General features: G+C 40.7%; 2 protein-coding genes across 3 annotated transcripts; both read left to right on the top strand.

The window, feature by feature from the left end:
* Nucleotides 1–1,728: 1,728 nt before the first annotated feature.
* LOC149946405 (uncharacterized) lies at nt 1,729–2,508 on the top strand. Its single transcript, XM_090170731.1, has one exon. It carries the CDS (start codon nt 1,729–1,731, stop codon nt 2,506–2,508), a length of 780 nt encoding a protein of 259 aa, XP_090026857.1.
* A 13,784-nt stretch (nt 2,509–16,292) lies between these two features.
* On the top strand, nt 16,293–20,457 carry LOC149946404 (uncharacterized). 2 transcript variants are annotated; one of them, XM_090172566.1, is made up of 5 exons: nt 16,293–16,367; nt 16,446–16,522; nt 16,660–18,535; nt 20,009–20,040; nt 20,243–20,457. In XM_090172566.1, exons 2-5 carry the CDS (start codon nt 16,456–16,458, stop codon nt 20,440–20,442), a joined length of 2,175 nt encoding a protein of 724 aa, XP_090028692.1. In that variant the 5' UTR covers nt 16,293–16,367; nt 16,446–16,455; the 3' UTR covers nt 20,443–20,457. The 2 variants fall into 2 exon arrangements, with proteins under 2 accessions (XP_090028692.1, XP_090028691.1); XM_090172565.1 differs by lacking the exon at nt 20,243–20,457 and having other exon boundaries at nt 16,660–20,109.
* The last annotated feature ends 2,940 nt before the right edge of the window (nt 20,458–23,397 follow it).

Genomic DNA, 23,397 nt, shown 5'->3' with positions numbered 1-23,397 from the left:
GCGAGAGAGAGAGGGAACACCTAACAGAATCTCCCTCTTTCACGGGAGGGGGATCGCCACGAGCGTCGAAAGAGGCAGAAAATCCCTCTTTTGAGGTAGCGTTATTCGCGAGAGGGAGAGTGGAAGAGGGGCCGATTATTTACTCTCTCGAAATCCCCTCAGAGTTTTGCCCATCCTTAGCCTCCAAAGAAATGGATAGTTTTAGTTCGTGCCACCAAATATAGAGCTCGTTGAAAATGTTTTTCGGAAAGCTGTGGATGACATCACAGAACAAATGACCGTGCATCAAGTACATAGAGATGAAATCCCACAAGAAATTCAGAAAATTAAAAGACTCAAATTAACTATCCATAATCAAAAATTTGGCATCCAAACCCAAAATTACTGAAACAACATTAATTTGTAGACTTATTAAGAAAGTCATTATTGGATTTTCAACAAAAACCTAACCGGAAATTAGGTCAAATAATTAAAGATTCCGCTGAGTATGATGGCCAAGAAGCCTTATTCTTATTAGATTTGGTTAATAATTATAAATCTTAATGTCCCTCATTATTATTATTAGTATTATTATTATTTTTTTTTTCAGTTTAAGACGTCTTTTATTTCAAGTTGAGTGAATTCCTAACATTAGAGGCAAAATATATTTCTTTTTTTTAAACAACGAATTAAATACCAAAAGCAAATTGGTTTTCTGAAACCGCATGGGAAATACAAATAGGTTAAACGCTGAATATTGGGTTAATGAGAGAATATGTATAAACAGTTTCGAGTCAATAATATTAATACTTTTTTTTTTAATATTTGGCAAACAAGGGGGTGAAACTAAGCCCTTAAACAGCATGAGTAACTATCCGGGGTCAATTTCACAAAAGTCCATTTTTGCGAGTACAGTAAAGCAATTTTTCAAGTTAAGGTTGTTCTTGTGAAATTCGGTTTTGATACATTGGTCCAATTTAATTTTGAATCTGTGTTTTAAAGTTTTCAATGGTTTTACTAAAGGTTCGTTACAAAGAGAGAGGGAATAAACTGAAAGTTTGGCAACGGAGAGAATTATACATTTGATTAGTGAATGTTCATTTGGAGATTGATTGAGTAACCAATAATTTTTTATATTAAGTGAAAAGTGTATATCAAAAGTTTTAATTACTTTTTCTATGTAGTTTAAAAATTTTATCGTTAGTGTACAATCAAAATATATGTGGTCGAAAGTGGCTATAGCGTAATTACATAGACAACAAATTTTTGTAAAGTTTTCGAAAAAAATCGTTATCGGCTTTTCTCGTTTAGTTTTTTTTAATAGGTTAAAAAATGTTTATTGTAAATAAGATATATTTTTAATCACTAATCTTATCTTACTATTTTTTAACCTTATGTGTATATATATTCGCTTTCAGCGTTAATTATTATCGTCACTCCTAATATGTCGTTCATCTTGTAAAGTATTCATTCTTAATAAACGTTTGTCTTTTAAATTACTACGTTATGATTTCTTACTAGTTTCATTAGTTAGTTAGTTAATTAATTAATTAATTAATTAGTTAGTTAGTGTAGGGTAGGGTAGCTCTGCTGATTAACATTGAATTTAAAACTCCAATAGGTTATGGGCCAGCACGCTTCCACTGCGCAACAGCAACACTGATGAACAAGTCTACTGCTTGCTGAATCCGATATCCTGGTCCCAGTTACCATCACAGTAATCCTGGTCAACAGTTCCCGAAAGCCACCATGGATAGCCTACTTCGCCAAGACGTTGAAGAGCTGTCTGGTCCGGAGAACTGGAGGAGTTGGAAACGACAAATAGTCGACATCCTCACCGTACGAGACGTTTACGAGATATTGACTGGTGAATGGGTTGAACCCGCGGGGCCGTTATTATCAGCAACAGCAGAAGAGAAGTCGGAATACACCTTAAACAAGAAAAAATACCGAGTGGCATTCAGTACAGTCCGGGGTATCATCTGGTCAGCATTGTCCAAGAAGGTCCAAAACATGATTACCAATTGCGAGACACCAAAGGAGATGTGGGACAAGCTCCTTGTAATTTTCGAGCAGAAGTCGTCCAACCGTCTGCGTAAGCTTCTGGCGCAACTTATGCGAACTACGAAGTCCCCAGACGTCGATATGGCCACCCACATTGCCCAGATGTGTTCTCTCTGGACAGACATCCTGTCAACGGCACAGACAGAGAAGAACGTAACATTCGACGACTGCATCCTGATTGCCTGCATCTTCGAGTCTCTACCTCAGGATGAGTATCGAGAATTCAGTATGCTCTGGGACACGCTGCCAACCGAAAAACAGACGGTCGCAGAGTTGAAACGTTTATTGATTGGCCGTGCAACTCGAGAAGGTGACTCTTTTAGAGATTCATCTGGTCTGATGGCGAAACGCAATGCCGGAGGTCATCGCGGTCACTCATCAAACGAGACGAAAGGCATGAGACGTAAGCCAAAATGCACCAATTGCCGAAAGTTTGGTCACATAGCAGAAGACTGTCGAGGATAAAGGAAAACTCCTAGAAGGACGAGCGTTGACGAAAGTAATCACACCAGCATTGGGGGTCTGATCGCAGCAAACGGTCTCGTTGCTTGCTCATCGTCTGAAGCAGCATGGTACTTTGACTCGGGTGCTACACAGCATATCACGAACGACGCCACAAAGTTTCTAAACTTCCGCAAGTTCGCTACTCCAGCGACTCTTCAGATTGGAAACAAGACGCAGATGATAGCGGATGGTGAAGGAGACATAAGGATTCAGTTCCGGATCGGAAAGAAACTCTATCAAGAGGTAGTCCACAATGTCTGGCACATCCATGACTTTGCCTGCAATTTTTCTCGCTAAAAAGCGCAATGAAGAGAAACAAGAATCTGGAGTTCAAGGTCACAGCAAATTCTTGCGGTCTCTATGAAGTTGTCGGAGGCAAAAGGAACCTTTGTGTACCTGGCAAGGTCGAGAGTCTGTATCGTCTGGATATCAAAGTCGAGCAGCCATCATGCTCCGCTCACATCGCAGCAGATCCGAGAAATGACCGGAAAGCAGATCTCCAAGTCTGCCATGAACGCATGGGTCATCAGGATAAACGGCATGTAGCAGCGACGTTACGGAGACTCGGATACGAAGTTTTAAACCAGACGGCTGACAAGCTCTGTGAAGGGTGCATCTACGGCAAGATGACTAGGCACAGTTTCGGCACTCGTTTGGAGAAGGCTACGAAACCAGGTGAAAGGATCCATTCAGATCTCTGGGGACCATCACCGACACCGTCCATGAAAGGATAGAAATACTACCTCCTATTCAAAGACGAGTATTCCAGCGTTCGAGCCGTATTTTTCTTAACGAAGAAATCTGAAGTCGTCAACTGTTTCAAAGAATTCCTTGCCTTTAGCCGAACCCGAAATCACACAGTATAAGAGCTGGTCACGGACAATGGAACTGAATATGTCAACGAAGAATTCCGTGAATGGACTTCTCAAGAAGGGTTACATCACCGCAAGTCCATGCCATACACGCCCGAACAGAACGGGGTCGCTGAACGAGAAAATCGTACGATTATGGAGTCTGTAAGGGCCATGTTGCATTCCATATCGGACTTACCACCGAAACTCTGGGCTGAAGCGGTGAACACGGCCGTCTATGTCCTGAACCGAACAGAACCTACATGCATTGCTGGGAAGACGCCGTTTGAATTGTGGACCGGGAAGAAAAACCTATCGATCCAGCATCTGCGTGTCTTTGGCACTGAGTGCTTTGTCCACATACCAAAAGAGAAGCGAAAGAAGCTGTCTCGGAAGGCGTATAAAGGTTTACTGGTTGGCTATGAAGACAATGCAGACGGATATCGAGTTTATGTTCCAGAGCTGGACGATGTATTAAGATCTCGAGATGTCAAATTCAATCCCGAGACTAGCGATCCTGATTCCTGGATTCCTGTCTCTGGGGAGTCCTCCAGCCAGGGCGAGCAATTGACCGATGATTTAGTTTGCGAAAACCGGCCTACCAAAGCCACCAACCCATCAAAAGCCGGACCAGCCAGAGCCGCTAATGAACCATCTGGCATGCCAACCAGAGCTGCCGACTACTCAAACGACGAGACAACCAAATCCGTCGAAGCGTCGGAAGACGTGGCTACCGGACGCAATGAGGCAACAGTCTCTGACGAAATGTCAGACAACCGCTCTGAGAAGAGTGGTCCGGTACTCAGAGATCGTTCAACGCTCGAGAGAGTTCAGCTATGCCATACCTGTCATTCAGGAAATAAAGCTTTCCTGATCTGTGATACTTTACCGCAGACTGCAAGAGAGGCACGTTCATGCAGCGAATCCATTGAATGGCAGAAGGCAATGTCAGATGAGCTCTCAGCAATGAAGAAACACGATGTCTACGAGATGGTCGATCCTCCGCCTGGTCCGGAAATCGTTGGATTTTTCGTAAATATAAAGCCCGGCTCGTAGCAAAAAGGCTACACGCAACGGGAAGGTATCGACTACGATGAGACTTTCGCACCAGTTGCTCGCTTCGAGACGTTACGAAGTTTTCTTAGTCTGGTCGCCAAGAAAAATCTTTCTCTCAGGCAATTCGACGTAAAGACCGCATTCCTTCATGGGAAGCTGTCCGAAGAAATTTATCTGCGTCAACCTGAAGGTTTCGACAATAGTAGTGAACAAGTCTGGAAGTAAAAGTCTCTACGGTCTTAAACAGTCTCCACGATGTTGGAATGAACGAATTGACAAATCGCTTCAGAACCATGGCTTCAAGAGTGCTGATGGAGATCACTGTCTATATATTTACTCAACCAATGACGTTTTCTTGGTCTTGATCCTCTACGTCGATGATGGATTGGTTGCCGGCAGTACCACCAAAGCAGTTGATGACTTTCTTCACGATCTCCGCGATGAATTCGAAATCATAACCGGAAAAGCGTCAACGTATTTTGGACTGAAAATCGATCAGTTAAGCGACGGCTCCGTATTCTTACACCAAAGCGCCTACACCGAGAAGGTTCTTGAAAGGTTCAACATACAAGACTGTAAATCAGTGAGCACTCCTATCGGCAGTCCAGACACGACCAACCAAAGTCAGGAGAGTTTCGAGTCAACGACCATATATGCCTCGGCCATTGGAAGTCTCAGATACGCAGCGACAGGAACACGACCTGACATCGAATACGCAGTCAATCGAGCGTCCCAAGCAATGGCGAATCCAAAGGTCGCGGACTGGAATGGAGTTAAACGAATTTTTCGTTATCTCCGAGGGACCAAGTCACTGGGTCTCTTATTCAAGTCCGAGAATTCCATGACAACCATCCCCTACAGCGACGCTGATTACGGTGGTTGTGAGAAAACAAGACGTTCGACGTCTGGGATCGTATGCCTAATTGCCTCAACTCCAGTTACTTGGGCGAGCAGAAAGCAACAATCTGTTGCTTTGTAAAACACGGAGGCTGAACTAGTAGCTGCCACTGAAGCGGCGAAAGATGTCGTCTGGATTGAACGAATCAAGTCTTTCCTGGGTCTCAACGTAGACGATGATGTACCCGTACTCCGAGTCGACAATGCAGGGGCCATTAAACTCATCAGAAATCCTGAGTTTCATCGCCGAACGAAACATATCAGTATTCGTCAGTACTACGTTCGTGAACTGGTCGAAGAGGGCGTCATCGACGTTATGTATGTCCCGAGTGAAGAACAGCTGGCCGACATTTTCACTAAGCCACTACCTAAAGAAGTCTTCACCCGCCACCGTCAGAATCTCAGTTTACGACAGTACGAGAAAGTCGTCAACGAGGGCGAGTGTTGAAGATAAAAAGCGTTATCGGCTTTTCTCGTTTTAGTTTTTTTTAATAGGTTAAAAAATGTTTAGTGTAAATAAGATATATTTTTAATCACTAATCTTATCTTACTATTTTTTAACCTTATGCGTATATATATATTCGCTTACAGCGTTTATTATTATCGTCACTCCTAATATGTCGTTCATCTTGTAAAGTATTCATTCTTAATAAACGTTGGTCTTTTAAATTACTACGTTATGATTTCTTACTAGTTTCATTAGTTAGTTAGTGTAGGGTAGCTCTGCTGATTAACATTGGATTTAAAACTCCAATAAATCAAAATATATGTGGTCGAAAGTGGCTATAGCGTAATTACATAGACAACAAATTTTTGTAAAGTTTTCGAAAAAATGGGCGGCTGAATTAGGGGTGACGACTTTGCCAAAGAATAGTCTATAAATTAAATTGTTCTCCTGAGCGTTAAAGGTACTTAACCTGCTAATTTTCCAATTAACATGGTCGGTTGTTGTACAATTAACTAAGGTAGGAATTTTGTCTATTATGGGGGGTCGATTGGAGCATAATTGCGAAATATGAGTTTTAGGTAGCGAATTTAGGGTAATTATTTTTTCGTTTTGTTGATTTAAGATGGCACGACTTAGGATATTTTCAATATTTAGGTTGTATAGATTTAGTCGTAATTTACGTTTAATTGAGGGACGCAGTTGAGTTAAGTCGGAAATAATGTTTTGAAGTTGGAGGTTGGCATGTCTGATTCTAGGAGGGTTATGGGGGAATAATTCGTTGATTGTTTTGAAGCGGTTGTCAGAAAGATTTAAGAGGTTGTGAACGAATCGAATGTTTTTATTGAGCCAGTATGGTTCGAGTTTGGTCAAGATATACGGGTTACCAAAAAGGGGTTCATTGAGAATTTGGTTGAGGGTAGTGGGGGGATTTAAGTCGGGGGCTAACGCATTCCAGGTTTTTAGAATTGAGCAGTAGTACTGTTGGGTGTTGGTTGCGTTAAAATCCATTTTATAAGCTAAGGCATAAATGTTGTAGGAGAAGGGGTTAGCGCGTTGAACGTTGTACAAAAATAGCTCGGCTTCAGCCACGTTCCGAGCCGATAGGATACGGTTAACTGTTTTAATTTGAAAATTTGTTTTTTGAGCATTGAGGTCGGAAAGACCAATTCCGCCCTCTGTGCTTGGTCGGCTTAACACACTCATAGGTATCCAATGTTTTTTGTTATTCCAAATGAAATTTCCAGAAATCTTTTTAATTTTATTTATATCTGATTCAGTTAAATTAGGGTTGTTAATTTTCCGGAAAAATAAAATGCGGAAAACTTTCCAGAAAATTTTCCGGAAAATTTTCCGAATTGCGGAAAATTTTCCGCAAATCGGAAAAATAAAAAATTTAAACATAAATGACTTTTTAAGGGATTTTAATGTTTTAAACTTTTTATCGATTTAAAATGACTAATATCAGTAAACATACTACAAAACATTAATAGTGTTACATTTCAACCAGTTTAAACTAGTCTATAGGTTTAGTTTTACTTTTAGATTAGAAAAAATGAGGTGAAAATGCCGCTTTATTTAATTTTGCAAACAATATATTAGACAATTCATGGAATGAAAACGTTTTTAATATTTTTCGGAAAAATACGGAAAATTTTCCGGAAAAAAGGCCTCGGTAATTTTCCGGAAAATTTTCCGAGCGGGAAATTTTCCGACTTACAACACTAAGTTAAATTAATGCAAGGTAAATAGTACCAAAGTTTGCTCAGCTCGTTGTTGCACAGTAGGGCCCTGCTTTTATACGACAAATTTTCGATGATTTTAAATTTTGACGATAAGGTAGTCTCGAAGGAGTTGATAAAGTTGTCTATGATTTGTTTTTGCCAATTTTCGTAGGGTGAGAAAGTTATACCGAGAATCTTTAGGTTTGCATTTGACCAAGATAAATTGAGGGGGGTGTCTAATCTATCAGAACATGCACCGAGCCATAGCCTGTTGCTTTTAGCTATATTGAATCGCGCGTTACTGACCGCACAGTAACGCGAAATTTCATATTCAAGAATAGGGAAACCTTCGTTTTTAGTCAATAATAAGTTGAGGTCGTCGTCAAAACACAGACAGACCAGGGGTGAAGTTAACATTGGTGGTTGAAAACTGCATTGAGAGAGTGATCGTCGGCAGCGACATAAAAACGGTTCGAGGGATAAAATAAATAATAAACTAGAAAGCGGGTCGCCTTGTCGAATACCTGATTTGAAGAATTTTGAAGTTAAAGTACTGTTTATTTCATGTAGCTTAGTTTTATATAGGTAAAGATTTGACCGGAGATACCGATGTGTGATAGAATATTGAGTAGGTAATCATGATCGACTCTATCGAACGCCTTAGCCTGATTGAGGGAGACAATGGCCAGCTCTTCCTCTGGATTATCTGTTATATAGTATTATTATAATTATTATTATTATTATTATTATTCTTCTTATTGAAAGGGTGGCAAGCCGTGCACTTCGACCTTAGGTCCATTGTGGTAAAAAAAGTCCTATTTCCGACACTAAGTTAAGAATCTGTTTGGCCGGGATGTTGAAGAAGTCATGCGTCTCCAACCGATGCATACCAAGATGTTCAAACCTTTGAGCCGCATAATAGTCAGAGCTACAAAGAATGTGAGAGGCAGTTTCCTCCTCGGTTAGACAAGCCCTACAAATTGGGTCATCACTGACACCAATAAGATTTAGGTGTCTGTTAAGTTGGAAATGGCCTGTAAGTAGGCCAGTTACCAACCTTATATTCGTCTTAGAGAGCGAGAGTAGCTCTTTTGCTCTCAGCTGCCCCAGATATCATGGTAAGCATTAGCATCACAGCCAATGACCAGTTTCTTTCCCGTCCCCTCGCACAGTGGTTGACCATTCTGGCCACCTCCCGGGGGGTGGGGGAAGAAGATCGTCATATGGGAAGTAAGCTGATGCCAGAGTCAGCTCCACGTCTCCATTTATAGAGGAGGTGGTTAGTTTGACCGTACGTAGCAATATCCCTAGAGGTAGGTAGTGACAGCGGAAGGGCATGTTTACCCTTGCGTATCAACACACAGGCTCTGGGACCCCTGTAGCAAAATAAAGTCGGGCCGACGTCGGCAAAAGGTTCTAAACACTAAGGTCAGCCGACCGTCGGATTTAGGGTCGAAATGTCCTAGGGGTAGAAGGGTCGGCCGCCTACAAAACGTCGACTCTTTACCGCCTTTTAATAGACCTAAACGACGTCATCCCGACTAAGAATGTACTGTATAATTACGTCGAAACGACTTACTTTTTGATATTTTAAGTGACTGAAAATGACCAAATAAAACCGTATATATACATGTATGTAGTTGGTCAAGTCCCATGAACGGGAGTGAAACAATGAGTTTATTTCCGTCAATCGGAAAGCTCTTGAATCTAGAGTACAGAGTTCTAGAGTTTCTTGGGGCTTAGGAAAAGTAACGAATAAATCTTCATTAATTAGCTAACATATTTAGCTAAAATATTTCAATTTGTTTTATTAAATCGCCAAAGTTTCACAGTTTTGAGCGATTAATTGGCAAAGCGTGACCTTAAATCGACTCTTTGTGCACCAGGGGTAATAATTAAAAGTAAGGTCTATTTTAAGTCGGATAATGGTCGGCATACCGACCATAAATAGTCCCAAAAAAGGATTTACGGTTTTAGTGTCGAAAAACGTTCGGACGTTTTTAGGTCGGCATTTGGTCGTCGACTATAAAGCGACTTCTCGACCGTACCCCGACCCTAAAACGACTTCATGTGTCAGGGGGAATAGCAGAGTTATAATCAAAAAATATATTACCTGCGCTTTGGAGACCAAGTATCTTGCCACTGACAACCCAAGACTCCTGAATAAGTGCAACATCGAAGCACTTCTTTGCAAACATGGAGAAGCTGCCTTGCAGTGATGCAACACCTTCATCCTCGTCTTAGTTAGTTCCGGCTGGAAACCAAGTACTCCCTAACGAGCCGTACCCAACGGTAGGTGTGAAAATCACACCACACTGGCCCTGTCAGCGTCCTCAGCCGGTCCCCTCGTACCATCCTCCAGAAAGGTATCCTCTTTGGTCTCATCAATGTCTGATAAGACAATAGATTTTAGGTCCTCCGTAAGAGTGTCCTCTTCTTAGTCCCCGCAACCCAGAGTCTCCCCTTCCATTACTGAGTCCTCCGAGGCATTTGTTCCTGGAACATTACCAGATACGGGGCTAGCCCCGTCTTCCTGGGTTTTCGGCATCATCAGGCTAGGATCATGGAGTATCTTAAAGATACCCCGGTCTAGGCCCGTTTCGGCCCGATGCCCAGCTTCCTTGATGACCTTGACTGACTCACGATATCCATCTGGAAAATCCAACGGATGGCAGTTGATGGTTCTTCAGCCTTCGTTATAGTTTTCCAACATTGCGTCTTAAGCGCACTGTTGAAGGTACGTTACCTTTTTAGAAGGATTTTCGAGTCCATCGTGTAAACGTCCTTGGTACGAAAAGCAACCTTAAACGGCTTGGTAAGTCACTGGCCTTCATTACTGATAGCCGCGCGCCCCCAAGAACCTGTTCGTTCTGGTCGAAAGCACTTCTCAACTAGTCCGCTGTAGGTAGAGAACGGCACCACCATTCAGCTCAAAGTTCAAGAAACGTGGTAGAGGGTCACCCGAAGGTATCCCATCTATACGCTCCAGAACACCACGCTGAAAAGTGCCCATTTCTTCTACAGAAATTGCACTCACTGGACAATGGCCATCTTAACAGAGTGTAGAACCTCGCTAAAGGTCTGGTCCTGGGCCTTAGACTGGGAATCTGGGGAGTCATGCTCCCTAGATCTTTTATTTGAGAAGGAGGAGGAGGAACTGCTCTCATTGGGGTTATTCTCCGACCTCTTTATTTTCTGCGGCGTTGATTCCGAGTTTGCATTTTACCTAAGGTCTAATCCCCAACGGACCCTTGCTCAACCTCATGGGTCACCCCAGAGTAGGCTGGGGCGAAAAACCAACATTGTGCGTCCAGGAAACGCCTGGGTGCGGAAAAGTGGCCCAGTCCAATCCGAAACTCAGCGCACTTCGAAATTTTGAAATCGGATAATATCTTCAGTCTGTTCTTTGAGGGTGAAATCTCGAAATTTCACTAAAAAACACTAAAATTTAAGGTTTTGCAAAAATAGGCTTAAAATCGATACCGATACCTTCCAAGGGTGACTTTACGATGAAAAGTCATCAGAGGGTACTTAGAGGTCCGTACCGAGTCGCCAAAGTCACCCCATGCCAATCCTCATGGAGGGGGAAATGGCTCAAAATTGCGTATTTTCGAGTAAAACGCTTAAATACTTGTGCAGCTCCTAGCTCACTGAGTTCTGCTACTTCGAGTGACCCAGAGCCCACCACGTGGAGGTGGCTGCACATCGGGCTCCACCCACGCCCTACCCAACCAACCAACCATATGTAGAACGTGCTTATTTAAGTCTCAGATTCATTAATTTCACCCACAAAGTCTTTCTTAGTGTGAAATAATTTGACCGTCTTTCGAGAAAGAAGTGAGGCGCGTATCTGTCGGTCCCGAGCGTCGGGACCGATGCCTTGTCTGGACACCTCTGTTACCAGTCTAACAGTTCTTTCCACCGCTACTGTGTGACAAGGGAAAGATGTAAAGTCCCAGTCTGGTACCAAGCCATCGGCCATAGATAGCTTAGCGGTAAATTCATCCTCTGTTATAGGAATTAAAACTGGAGGTACGGTAAGTGAAACATCTGTCTGTTCCCAATCAATCATTTCTGTGTAATCATTAGCTCCAAAATTAATTTTTGGTACAATATTGTATCTAACAGTTGTCTGTTGCTTAAGTTTTGCTTCCAGGATTTTGGTGAGTGCGTCTTGGCGAACGGTAAGCCTAGGGTCGGTTACCATTCCAAGAAGTATATTTTCTGGCATGGCAGAGAAGCCGTTTCTCTGAATGGAAGTGTTTAACACATTTCGGTACTTCAGAGGAAGAAGCCTTGACAATTTGATTGCTTGGAAGAGGTGCCGACTCACATCAGCGATAGACTTATCCCGTCTGATGTGGAACCACTGAGGTACGTATACTGTGAGTAAGTATTCAACTAATACTTGCAGTTTCTTTGTGGGTCTTTTTGTTGATATTTATAATATCAGAATTCTATTTGCAGTTGTTAGCCAGCGAGCCATGTTGATGGGGCCTATCTTCCGGGAGGCCAGCTCAGGAGAGCACGCTCCGGACCGTATGGCATCTGATATCTCATAAAGATACCTTTGATCTGAGCTGAGATCAGTGGGCTCAATCTCAGGTAAGTCACTTGCAACTTGTTTAAACTTTACAACATCCAGGGTATCACCAGTTGAAAGTTGTCCCCCTATTGGCCCTGAGTATTTGTTCGGACCAGAGGTAGGTCCGTCAATAAATACGAAAAGACTTCTGAAGGGTAGCTCATTGAAATGTAATAGACAGACAACCCATTGCAAGTCATTCCTCTAGTAGAAGAATAATTCCTCCCTTCCAGCCCGTATTCGTATTTGTACCGTCACAGCCCACGACTACCACTGCATCGAAGCCTCCATTCAGTTCTGTTGTTACGTAATTATAAATAGAATCACACTCATCTTGGGCATGGCTCGATGGTGTGACGACATGGCCTACGTATTTAGAACCTTTTTCGGCCACTAAAGATATGTGTTCCTCCTTAATAAATCCGGAGGCTGTCAATATTTCGTCTTTTCGACTATCAAAATATAAGCCACGAATAGAATCCTCATGGCGTGATTCCTCCTTCAACTTGGAGCCTGTTTTAATTTTCTCGCGCCTTATCTTACTTTTATCAATGACTAGACACTCAGGTACTTTTTGAGAAATATCCGGGGAGATCATACCTGCTCGATTGGCAGCGAGGAGTACAGACGAGCTTAAATGTGCCGCAGCCCGTTGACTTATACCATATCTTTGAGCAACTACTGCTGCTTCAGATAAGTCAAGTCTGGCCTGCGATGATTTTCTCTGCACAAGTCTGCGTGGTATGTCGTGAAAATCGTCATCATTGGTAGAAGTATCAACCTTTACCTTAATTTCAGGAGGAGGATTATCACCTTCACCTTCCTCAAAGAAGGAATCTAAATCTTTATCCATATCAATCGTAGAGGAAGATGTGGAGGCCGCTGCAGTAGGAACGCTTTCCCCACCCTCTCCCCGTTCAAGTCTGCCTCTTTTTGCATTACGTTCTGCTCTCTTATGCACTTTTTTTTGTTTCAGAGACATCTACGCTGGCGATTCCCATGAGTCTTTTACCTCTTTGGTCAAGATAGAAGGCATGCTCTATGGCTGGAACCTACTTTTCCTTGGGACAGGAGCACCTAGACAAGTAAACGCACTTACAAGCGGCTATGTTAAATAATTCAGAGCAGTACTCTTTGAAGGCGGTGATTTTCTCATCCTTATTACTTTGGGAAGTTGTTTTACTCTTCAATAAATTTTTCAACGTAGTGTATTTTTTATGAAGATTTGTGAGACATTCCTTAATGCGCTGCTCTGAGACCATTGGGATAGAAGCAGATTCCCAAATAACTATTAGTTTGGAATGGACTTCGTCGGCAATGTATCCGAACGAAGGCTCCTTGTCTTTTTCTGAAAGACAGCCCTTTTGCCTTCGAACCTCCTGACAAGATCGCAGAACGTCAGCCCTCGTTGGCAAAACGTTCGGACCAAAATCTTTTGGAGGACCAAATATAGGGCACTGCACAAAGTCTCTCTTTGCTGTGGCATAGAAACCAAAGAGGGGAGTGCGTGCAGGCAGAACCAGAATCTCTACCACCAAAAGACGCAACGACGAGACAATGAGAAGAAGAAACTATAACGACAACGTCGACTAGCACCTGCGAGTGAACGAACATTAGGCGTGAGCCGACAGTACGAGCCATTGACAGGTTCTGACAAGTCTCGACAACGCTCGACCAGAGGGAGGAGAAGGGGGGGGGGGAGAAGGAGACCGGAGACCAGCGACCGGGGGGGGGGGGTCCAGCTTCAGTGTAGAGGTGACCCAGGGACCGCACAAGTATTTAAGCGTTTTACTCGAAAATACGCAATTATGAGCCATTTCCCCCTCCATGAGGATTGGCATGGGGTGACTTTGGCGACTCGGTATGGACCTCTAAGTACCCTCTGATGACTTTACATCGTAAAGTCACCCTTGGTAGGTATCGGTATCGATTTTAAGCCCATTTTTGCAAAACCTTAAATTTTAGTGTTTTTTGGTGAAATTTCGAGATTTCACCCTCAAAGAACAGACTGAAGATATTATCCGATTTCAAAATTTCAAAGCGCGCTGAGTTTCGGATTGGACTGGGCCACGTTTCCGCACCCAGGCGTTTCCTGGACGCACAATGTTAGTTTTTCGCCCCAGCCTACCCCAGAGGTGGACGCCTTAAGGTTGCGCTAAGTCTCATCATGGGTTGGACCTAGGTCTGGTTGAATAACAGGGCTGGTAGAATTCGAAAATTTACCCTTCCCTTGTTTGGAGCCGGATTCTGACGAACCATTGCCCAATTTGTTTGGTTTTGTTTGTTGTTTGTGTGTTTCCATTTCGGTCCCACGAGAAAAGAGGAAAGTAAAAGGTCACCGCCCTTAATACTCTGTCCACGAGGGGATCGTTAATGATACCGTATTTTCGCTTCCCCAGTACTATTCATCCCTCAGCACGATACCTTACACCTGGGCTGAAGGAAGAAGCAGAGCCTTAGTTGGCCAGCATGAAGGGTTGCGCCCCCCCCCCCCCCAACTGTTACTCCCTTCCACCACGTAGAGGTTCAAGGTTGCAGTTTATGGAAGGGAAATGTTCCTCATGGTCAATAGCCTTTTCAGAACTTTCCACTCCTAGATTTAATTTAAAAAAACTACAGGATAGAGATAATCTCATATGTAACTAAGCAAACCGTGACCTTTTGTTTGTCTCAACAATCGTATCTTTCATGCAAGGCGCGTACTCATCAAATCGTGGTACATATTTTGCCAAAACTTGAGTTTGTCCCGTATTTGTTTGTTATACCCTAAATCATGTTGAATTATTTGCAGAAATAATCTATAACAAATTAATCCCTCCCGTTATTGATAATCTAACTCGTATAATTTCTACTAAATATTAAAAAGATAGAGCTGGTATAAAAACTGTACCTAGAAAAGGATACTAACTTCAGTCACGGCCAACTTTGATCACGCGCTGTTCGCGCTATAGCGGCCAACACATTCATCGAAATTCCGCGAGCAAGGATTTTCCCCGTATAAACTGTACTATAACGTGTAGGAGTTCAGCGCCACGCTGGGTTTTTATATTGACTTCAATGTAAAAACTATTCTAAAAATAATAATCCGCTAGGGGCGCTCACGTCATACACATCTTTTGCTCATAGGTTTCCACAGAAACGTCAACGAATGAGATGGCCACTGTAGCGCGAGAGATCCAAGTTGGCCGTGCTTCAGTAACTTCACCATTGTTGTAAATGTAACTTTGTATTTCTCTTGTTGTAAATATGTTTGAAGCGAACTGTTGTTAATTTCCACGGTTTTTAATCCTATTGTAAAATGATTTCATGAATTATATTAATTGTCAACACATAATATCATACTATAATTTATTATCATACTATAATATAAATACTTTACCTTACTTTCCAAGTCGTCAGAGTCATAAAATGTGTGTTGTAACTTCCGTTAGGATTTCAAGTACTGCGCAAATACGGGGAACACCCCACATTTACCGGCGATACAAAAATTTTAAAGCTTAAAATTAATAATGTATAATTATAAAAAAAATTATTTGCCCTTTCGTTGAATAAAATTTAAAAAAATGTACTTTCTTTTTTCATGGTCAGCCCTTGCTAAGATTAGTGCTACTCCTAGTCTCGACGTGATGGGTTTTTAACCCTTTGTCGGGCTTTAATCGAACTAAAGAACTAAAATGAATAAAACGTAACAATAAATTAATTTCTGTCTCAAAGTCACCATAAATGCAGGCGATTGGGATGGCCGCTATAGCGGGTGCGATCGAAGTTGGCCGTGCGGTAAGTTACAAAAGGGTGTACTTTGTACGAGCGAATAAAAAACCTTTGACTGACTAAAACTTTAGTTTAGCCTCGTCATTATTATTTATTCAACAGGAGTCCTACCGTATGCTAAAGTTTTAAATGAAAATGCTTTTGGTTGACAGACAGACAGACAGAGTGGGCAAGAACGTAGGAAATAAGTCTTTGCACAATGTGACAATTGATTGCTTTTGTTATCAACTATATTTTAAAGTAACCGATTATTATTGGTATCAGGACTGAATTGTCTCATAAAAGGTTTCGTAAATGAAAAAGCGCGTAGCACAGGATAAATTTTTAGTCCGATTTTTCTAAGCGTGAAAATATGCGCGTGATTCAGGTCATTCTTAGTATAGTCCATTCGTTAATTCATATTCGTCGTTAGTCAGGTTCTACTCGTAAAAGCCAAATGCGTAATAAATTGAGCAGCTATTGTTTTTGAGTCAAAGAGTGTAATTATTACGGTAATTTCGCTATTTTAAATTTTAACTAGTATTTGTTCTGTCATTGAATGCTTCTTAATTTTTTTTCTGACTTTCTAGTTGCTTAAAAATGGGAGAATCAATGCTGATTAACCATTATGGCTCATCATTTACGCCCACTTCAGCTGTGATATCTGGTAAGCCTAGGTTTAATGACTGCTTTTTAATGAAACCTAAAATGTTATTGTTTTTATTACTCGTATCATTGTATTTCAAAACATGCAGTTAAATAGAATCCATAGCTTAATTTCAGTTTACAATATATTTTCTTTAGGAATTCCCATGGATTCTGTTTCAGCGGCCTGTGTTCCCTCTGTTGGTACTCAGATGCACGCAAGACAACATGCTTATCATTCTGAGGAGCAATTGGCTTCTTTTGCCTTAGAAGCAATTAGTAACAATGACTGGCACAATTATTATAATAATTGTTCGAATGTCAATGTTCCAAATTCTGGTACAGTCACATTACATCATCAAACACCACATCTTCCTCAACCAATGATTCAAGAACCAAGTCAACCAAAACCGAAGCGGTATAGGAGACGAAAGCCGGGGGATGGACCACCCAAGAAACGTCAAAGAAACCCTGATAACTGGACAAGAGTTGTCAAGTCCAAAGACTATAATACTGGAAAAATTAGAAAGTTTAATGGAGAAATACGAGCGCGGAAAGTTCGGGGTGTTTGTTCAGACCCCCTTAAATGCCGAATTAAATGTACACAAAAAATCTCTTCTGCACAACAAGAAGAGCTAAACACCTCATTTTGGCAATTGGGATCCTTTGGCAAAAGAAGAGAATATTTGAGCTCGCATGTATTTAGATTTGAGAAAAACAGAGCACGTGTCTTGTATCATATTTCGCAAAGAAATCGACAATACACTTACAAATATTATGTCACATTGAATGGAGAAAGAATTAATGTTTGTAAATCGTTCTTTCTCAATACATATGACGTTTCCGATAGAATGGTACATGATGGAAGTACATCCATGGTAATACCAGGAATCTGTAAACCTAAAAGACAGCCTAAAGATATCATGACAGATGACCAACGAAATGTTGCCAAGTTTCACATTAAGAAATATTTAATAAGCACCGTTAGTCGCAATCCCAAAATTAAACAAAAGGAACCGCATTTAACCGTTTCAGAAATGTACAGGCACTACAAGAATTGGTTTAAAGATCGTAATTACGAAGAAGCCGTGAAAGTGGGAAAACCAATTTACCGCAAGATTTTTCTTCAGGGCATAAAAATGGGCTTTCATGTAAATGGGAAGTTACCTAAAGGATTAGAAAAACCTGATGAAGATCAACAATCTGAAGCAGCAGGTGACGGCGAAGCCTCAACAGAAAATACGTCAAATGACAAGGGTAAAAGAGTCGATCAGGAGGATCTAATGGACTCTGAGTACGAACTAGACTTAAACGAGGATGCCTCAAGTGATGATGATTTTTCTTCACCAACTGCTTTTCAAAATGGGGAATCTGCCAGAAGCAAAACCAGAGGCAATGTTAAATCGGCTAACTCATCAAAAAGCTTGAAAAGCAGTTTTAATAGAAGTTTCCTTAAACAACAGAAAACTGATAATAGTCGAATGACTCTAAGATCTACTGGGAGGAAAAAAGCGAAATCCAGAAAAAGTTCTACTCCCAAACGCATTGTGCAAACACCTAAAAATTCTGCAAAATTGCCTGAGACTGAGGTTACAAGCGATATTGTTGCTGAAACAAATAATAATCCAATTGAGTCCTTGGTTCCAGATTATCAGATTGAGGAAGGAAGGTTAGAAGCTCAGAATAATATCCAATACAGTGATGATTCTTGCGGGGAAGAAGAATTTATCTTACCAACTGCCGAAGGTAGCATGGTGTCCAATTCCAATTCTTCAGAAGCAATTACAACTCCACCTAATCAAATATTAAGTACGCCAAATTCAAAAAGAGCGCGAGCTGTTCGTGGAATATGTACCTATCCTGATAAGTGTCGTCATCAGTGCAGCACTAAAATATCACCCACACAGCAGCATACCATTAACTCTTATTTCTGGGGTCTTGGCTCCATTCCGAGGAGACATACTTATTTGGTCTCTCACGTGCACCGTTATGAGAAGAAAACTACAACCAACAGCTTGTTGCAGAGAGAGCGAAGGTATTCTTACTATTACTATTTGGACAAGAACAGTAACAGAATACAAGTTTGCCAGTCTTTTTTTATAAACACGCTAGGTATTTCAGCCAGCATGGTGCACGAAGCGTATTCGGGATCAGTCAGAAGTGACACGTCTGATAATAGAAAAAATCGGGTTCCTGTTAATAAAACCAAACCCCAAAGCATTGAATTGGTTAAATGTCACGTACAATTTTATTTAGGTAACCATGTCGAGTTATTATTGGGTGGTCCCAAGAAGGAAGACAATGTGAATGTGACTGAAATGTTTAGACAGTATGAAGAATGGTTTAAAGACTGCAACCATACAGCAGATTTAAAAGTGAAACAACATATGTATAGAAAAATTTATCATGAAAATTTTTCTTCTGGCCCCGGTAGCACCCCAAAGCCAGTCTCCGAAGCTACTGGCACACCGTCAAATGATAAACGACCCACTGTCATTTCTCTTCGGGGTGGATCGCCATAAACTTTAGTGGATATGATGTTAAGATTTACATTTATTGAAACTTTTTCTTCTTAAGGTACAGTCAAGAACTTATATAGGATTACTGAGACTACGGCCAACTGTGATCTCTCGCTATAGCGGCCAACCCATTCGCTGATATTCCGTAAGCAAGGCTATAACGAGCATGGCGCAGCACTCATGGTTTTTTATATTGACTTCAATGCAAAAACTTTTCTAAAAATAACATGCTGCTAGGGACTCTCAAACCATACAGATATCTTTTGTTCATAGCTTAACATAAAAACTTCAACGAATGGGTTGGCCGCTATAGTGCGAGATAAAAGTGACTGCCACTCTCACATTGATCGCTGCAGAATTGTTGCGCTACTAGACTCTGCATTGAAACCTAGTTTCGGATAAATTCTTTGTTCTGTTTTATTGTCACAATGAAATAGTCCCATTAAATATAATTATTTTGCTTTAAATTTTATTATTATTTTGGAGTATCTTAAAATCCAATTGAGAAAGTTCAAAATATATTTGGCAATGTTTTCAGTAATCCTGAATAAGTTCAAGGTTAGGGAGTTAATTAGTTTCCAACGCAGAATTTACCCATTTTAAGGGTTTGCCATTTGTACAGATTATTATGTTTTACTCCCGAGTTTTGAGGTTCAAAACGAAAATGCGTAATCATTTCTTACATACTCTATAAGAGTATTTTCGGTGTTCAAATATGTATTAATTGCAATTATAATAAGTATTCATAGTGATCAAGTAACTGCAATCAAGTAGATTTTTGTTTGCAATATCCTAAACACACAAGGTTAAACAAGTTTCTCTCCCTTCCATATTGATTTTCTAAATCTATTTCATCGTAAATGAACCATGACCAGCGGAATGTTGTTTTTTTAATTAAAATGGTATTTCATTTAAGGCCACTATTTTATTAGAAATACGATTAACCTTTGTGAATCAGATAGTGTTTCATTAATTTTTGTTCATTCTAGATACACTGCAATTTTATCACACTGGGTTAGAAGTAAGCAATGTAGTTATTCATATTTTAATTTACTGTAAAATTAAATTAGCATTAGCACTTTTGAAAAGATGTGTATGTGTCTCTTATTTAAGTTTTTATAATGCTGTATGACGTGTAATAATAAATAGTTAAGAAATTTACAACCTAGGTGAAAATAACTTGTTAAATACATGTAATTGTTCTTTGAATTACCATGTTTTAGATGTGAAAAATCAGTCTCTATCATTTATGGGGGAGCTACTAAAAATCATACCAGCATACTTCGCATACCTAACATACCAGTTAGTCAAGATAGAAGCGAACTTGGCTAATCGCATACCAACAAGTCGCGTGGAAATAGTCTCGATTCGAAATGCGTTTCAATTGGTTTTTCACGTGGTATTTTCAATATTTACTCATTAATTATTTTAATTGTTGAAAATTAAAATTAAGTTTGCTTTACTTGTATTAGGGTTAATTTTGATTTCCAGTCAATGTTAGTTTTAATTCGTATCGTTTTCACAAAGCTAGAGCACTATTTCAAATCGCATACCAAAAAGCCGTCGCGTGGAACTCGTCTCGATTCGAAATGCGTTTCAATTTGTTTTTAATGTGGTGTTTTCGATATTTAACCACTATGGATTATTTATGTTAATTAAAAATTAAGTTTAACTTGCTTGTATTAGGGTTTATTTTGATCCGCCAATATTAACTTTACTCGGATCGTTTACACAAGGTTAGGAACAATTTCCGAAATCTCATACCTGCTAAGAGAAATTGCATACGAACAAGCCATAGCGTGGAATTCGTCGCCAATATAAAGAGCCAAACACAATTCCTCCTTGCATACAGATGGCGCCGAGATCGACGATATTTGAAAGGAAAAAAACAGATTTACCAGGGATGTAGAGACTTTCGCAATTCTATAAGCGCAGCGATTACCATGATTTCTGGCAATTCCTCTTAACAGCTTAATCTCTTTTCATTTTGAATTTTCATTTCTAATAAAAATTTAACCAAAAGCGACGTAAGACCCAAAAATATGCCACATGGTTATAATTTCTACCTAACCGACATAAGACCCAAAAGTGTGTCAACTTTATCTTTGCAACCTTTAAAATATTTATTGAGAGCTAGTCTCACCATAGACTACATAGCCTACTAGTTCGAATAGTAGTTGCAACTTTACATTTAGTCTATGGTCTGGTGCGATTTTATCTCTTCGATTTACTTGCCCATAGACATACCTTCTAAAACGCCTCAATTGGCGGCGCTGGAGTGGATAAAATTTCAAATTTTGATGTCGTCTTTTTAACTCCTTCTCCCACGCCCTCTTTTTTCTTCGCGACAATCTCTCATTAAACATTATACCGCACTGACAGCCGGGAGTAGTGGCTCACTCCTGTAATCCCAGGCGTCCGGGAGGCAGAGTTTGTGGAAGGCCGTGTGAGGACGACTACCAATCCCCCAACGGGTGGTCAGGATACTTCCGCCACGGGTGTCCCCACCCCTGTCCCCACGTATCCACCCGTTGGCGTGGCCGTTACACATATCTCACCCTGATTAATCAGTTATTGTGTGTGTGCTGGTGTCTAAGGCCTCGGGTCGACACCGATGTTTGTGTATCTCAAGAAAAAAAAATACCGCACTGACAAACTTTTGTTTCTACCAGGGTAACTAGGGGCTTGCCAGGGCCGACGTTAGGGGAGGGGGGTTAGCGGGGCAAAAGTACCCCGGGCCCGGGCCTCCGAAAGGCGCCCGCCGGAACGGGTGCCTAACTAAAGTTTTCTGACTATTACCAAAAAAAAACAAATTTTGCAGTAAAAAATACCTGGGGCCCGAAATTCCTAGCGCCGGCCCTGGCGCTTGCCAACGTTTTAACGGAAGCGGGGCTAAAATAATATTATATGCACAACCTTGTTACATTGGGTGCGTCCGAAGAAATGCCGAGAGCAATGGCGTAGCCAGGGGGGGGGGGGCACAGGGGGCACTTGCCCTCCCGAAACGTATGGTCGTACGTACAAATATTTTTATTTTTTACTTTTTTTTAATTGTGTGCCTCCCCCCCCCCCCCCCGAAACAAAATCCTGGCCGAGAGATAAAAAAGAAAACACAGATGTTTCGTATGTTTAGTCAACTTGCCAAGTTGACTAAATTTGCTAATTTTCGAGGCGTACTCGGTGAGTTGGGAATATTAATCTAGAGATCCAATCAAATCTGCTCCCCGCGAAACAAGTTTTTGAAAATAACGAATGTGTCGTATCCTCTAAAATGACGAGAAAACGTTATCATATGCCCCGTGGCGCCATCCATTCTTTAAAAACAAAATCTTTTGGCCGGAAAACGTGTCTTATTTGAACGAACCGTTGAGAGATAGACGGCGCCACTGGTAGAATGATAAAGTTTTCTCGTCACTTAGGAGCAGACGGCAGTATTCTTATTTTTAAAAAACTTGTTTCGCGAAATACTGAAATCCGACGTTTTGATTGGACCTCTAGATTAATATTCCCAACTCAATGAGCGTACTATAATTTTAACTGCACACTATATAGTACTCCATTTTCGATAATTCCGCCATGATTGTACTATAATTTTCAAAAATGGTGACACTGACGTCTTCGAGGTGACATTTGTTATTTAATTCAGTGAGATTTTTATGTCAGCTAGTTTAAAAGTGATATTTAAACCAAGTAAGATTTTTGGTTCACAGTTCCTTATTCAAAAATAACAAATAAATAAATATTTCATTATTAATTTCTTGTTTCATGCAAACTTATTTATTTCAATAGGCCGAAATTTACTTTTAAGCTTTTATGGTATTAAAAATCAAGGTATCTCGTATAAAAAAGTACTCAACCCAACTACGCGCTAATAATCAGTATAAAATCAAAATTTAGCGCGAACTCTCGTTGCGTTGTGAATTTACGATAATTTTAATGGCAAATCGATAATTTCATCGTCCTAGTACGAAAATTTTACTTTCGGGACCTGGCAACGCTGCGTCTCAGTAGATATGTCAAAAGACCCAAAGATAGGACGTCTTATGTCGCTTTTGATGTATCTTTTGCAAAAGCGATTTCGAATGGGAGAATGGGTGACTGGGGAGAGAGAGTAAGTAAAATGGCACCAAGTCCAAGCACACCGCATCATGGTTCAAAAATGTCCACATTTATTAATCTCTTTCAAGATATAAAATGTACAAATATCACTGCCTAGAAATATTTACTAATTAAACATATTTTCCTGATGAAACGGAAGAACCAAATTCATTCAAAACGTTAATGAAAACATCATCAGAAGTCTGCGAAAGAACACGTTTTTAGCGAGTAACATTAGCAGACTACTAACATGAAAATTTATCTCTAAATTATATTTTAT

The sequence above is a fragment of the Leiobunum rupestre genome, chromosome 4, assembly GCF_980474605.1.
Source record: "Leiobunum rupestre chromosome 4, qqLeiRupe1.1.hap1, whole genome shotgun sequence".
In the NCBI taxonomy this organism is placed as follows: Eukaryota; Metazoa; Arthropoda; class Arachnida; order Opiliones; family Sclerosomatidae; genus Leiobunum; species Leiobunum rupestre.
Note: the sequence above shows the minus strand (reverse complement) of the source record. Positions and strands in the feature narration are given on the sequence as shown.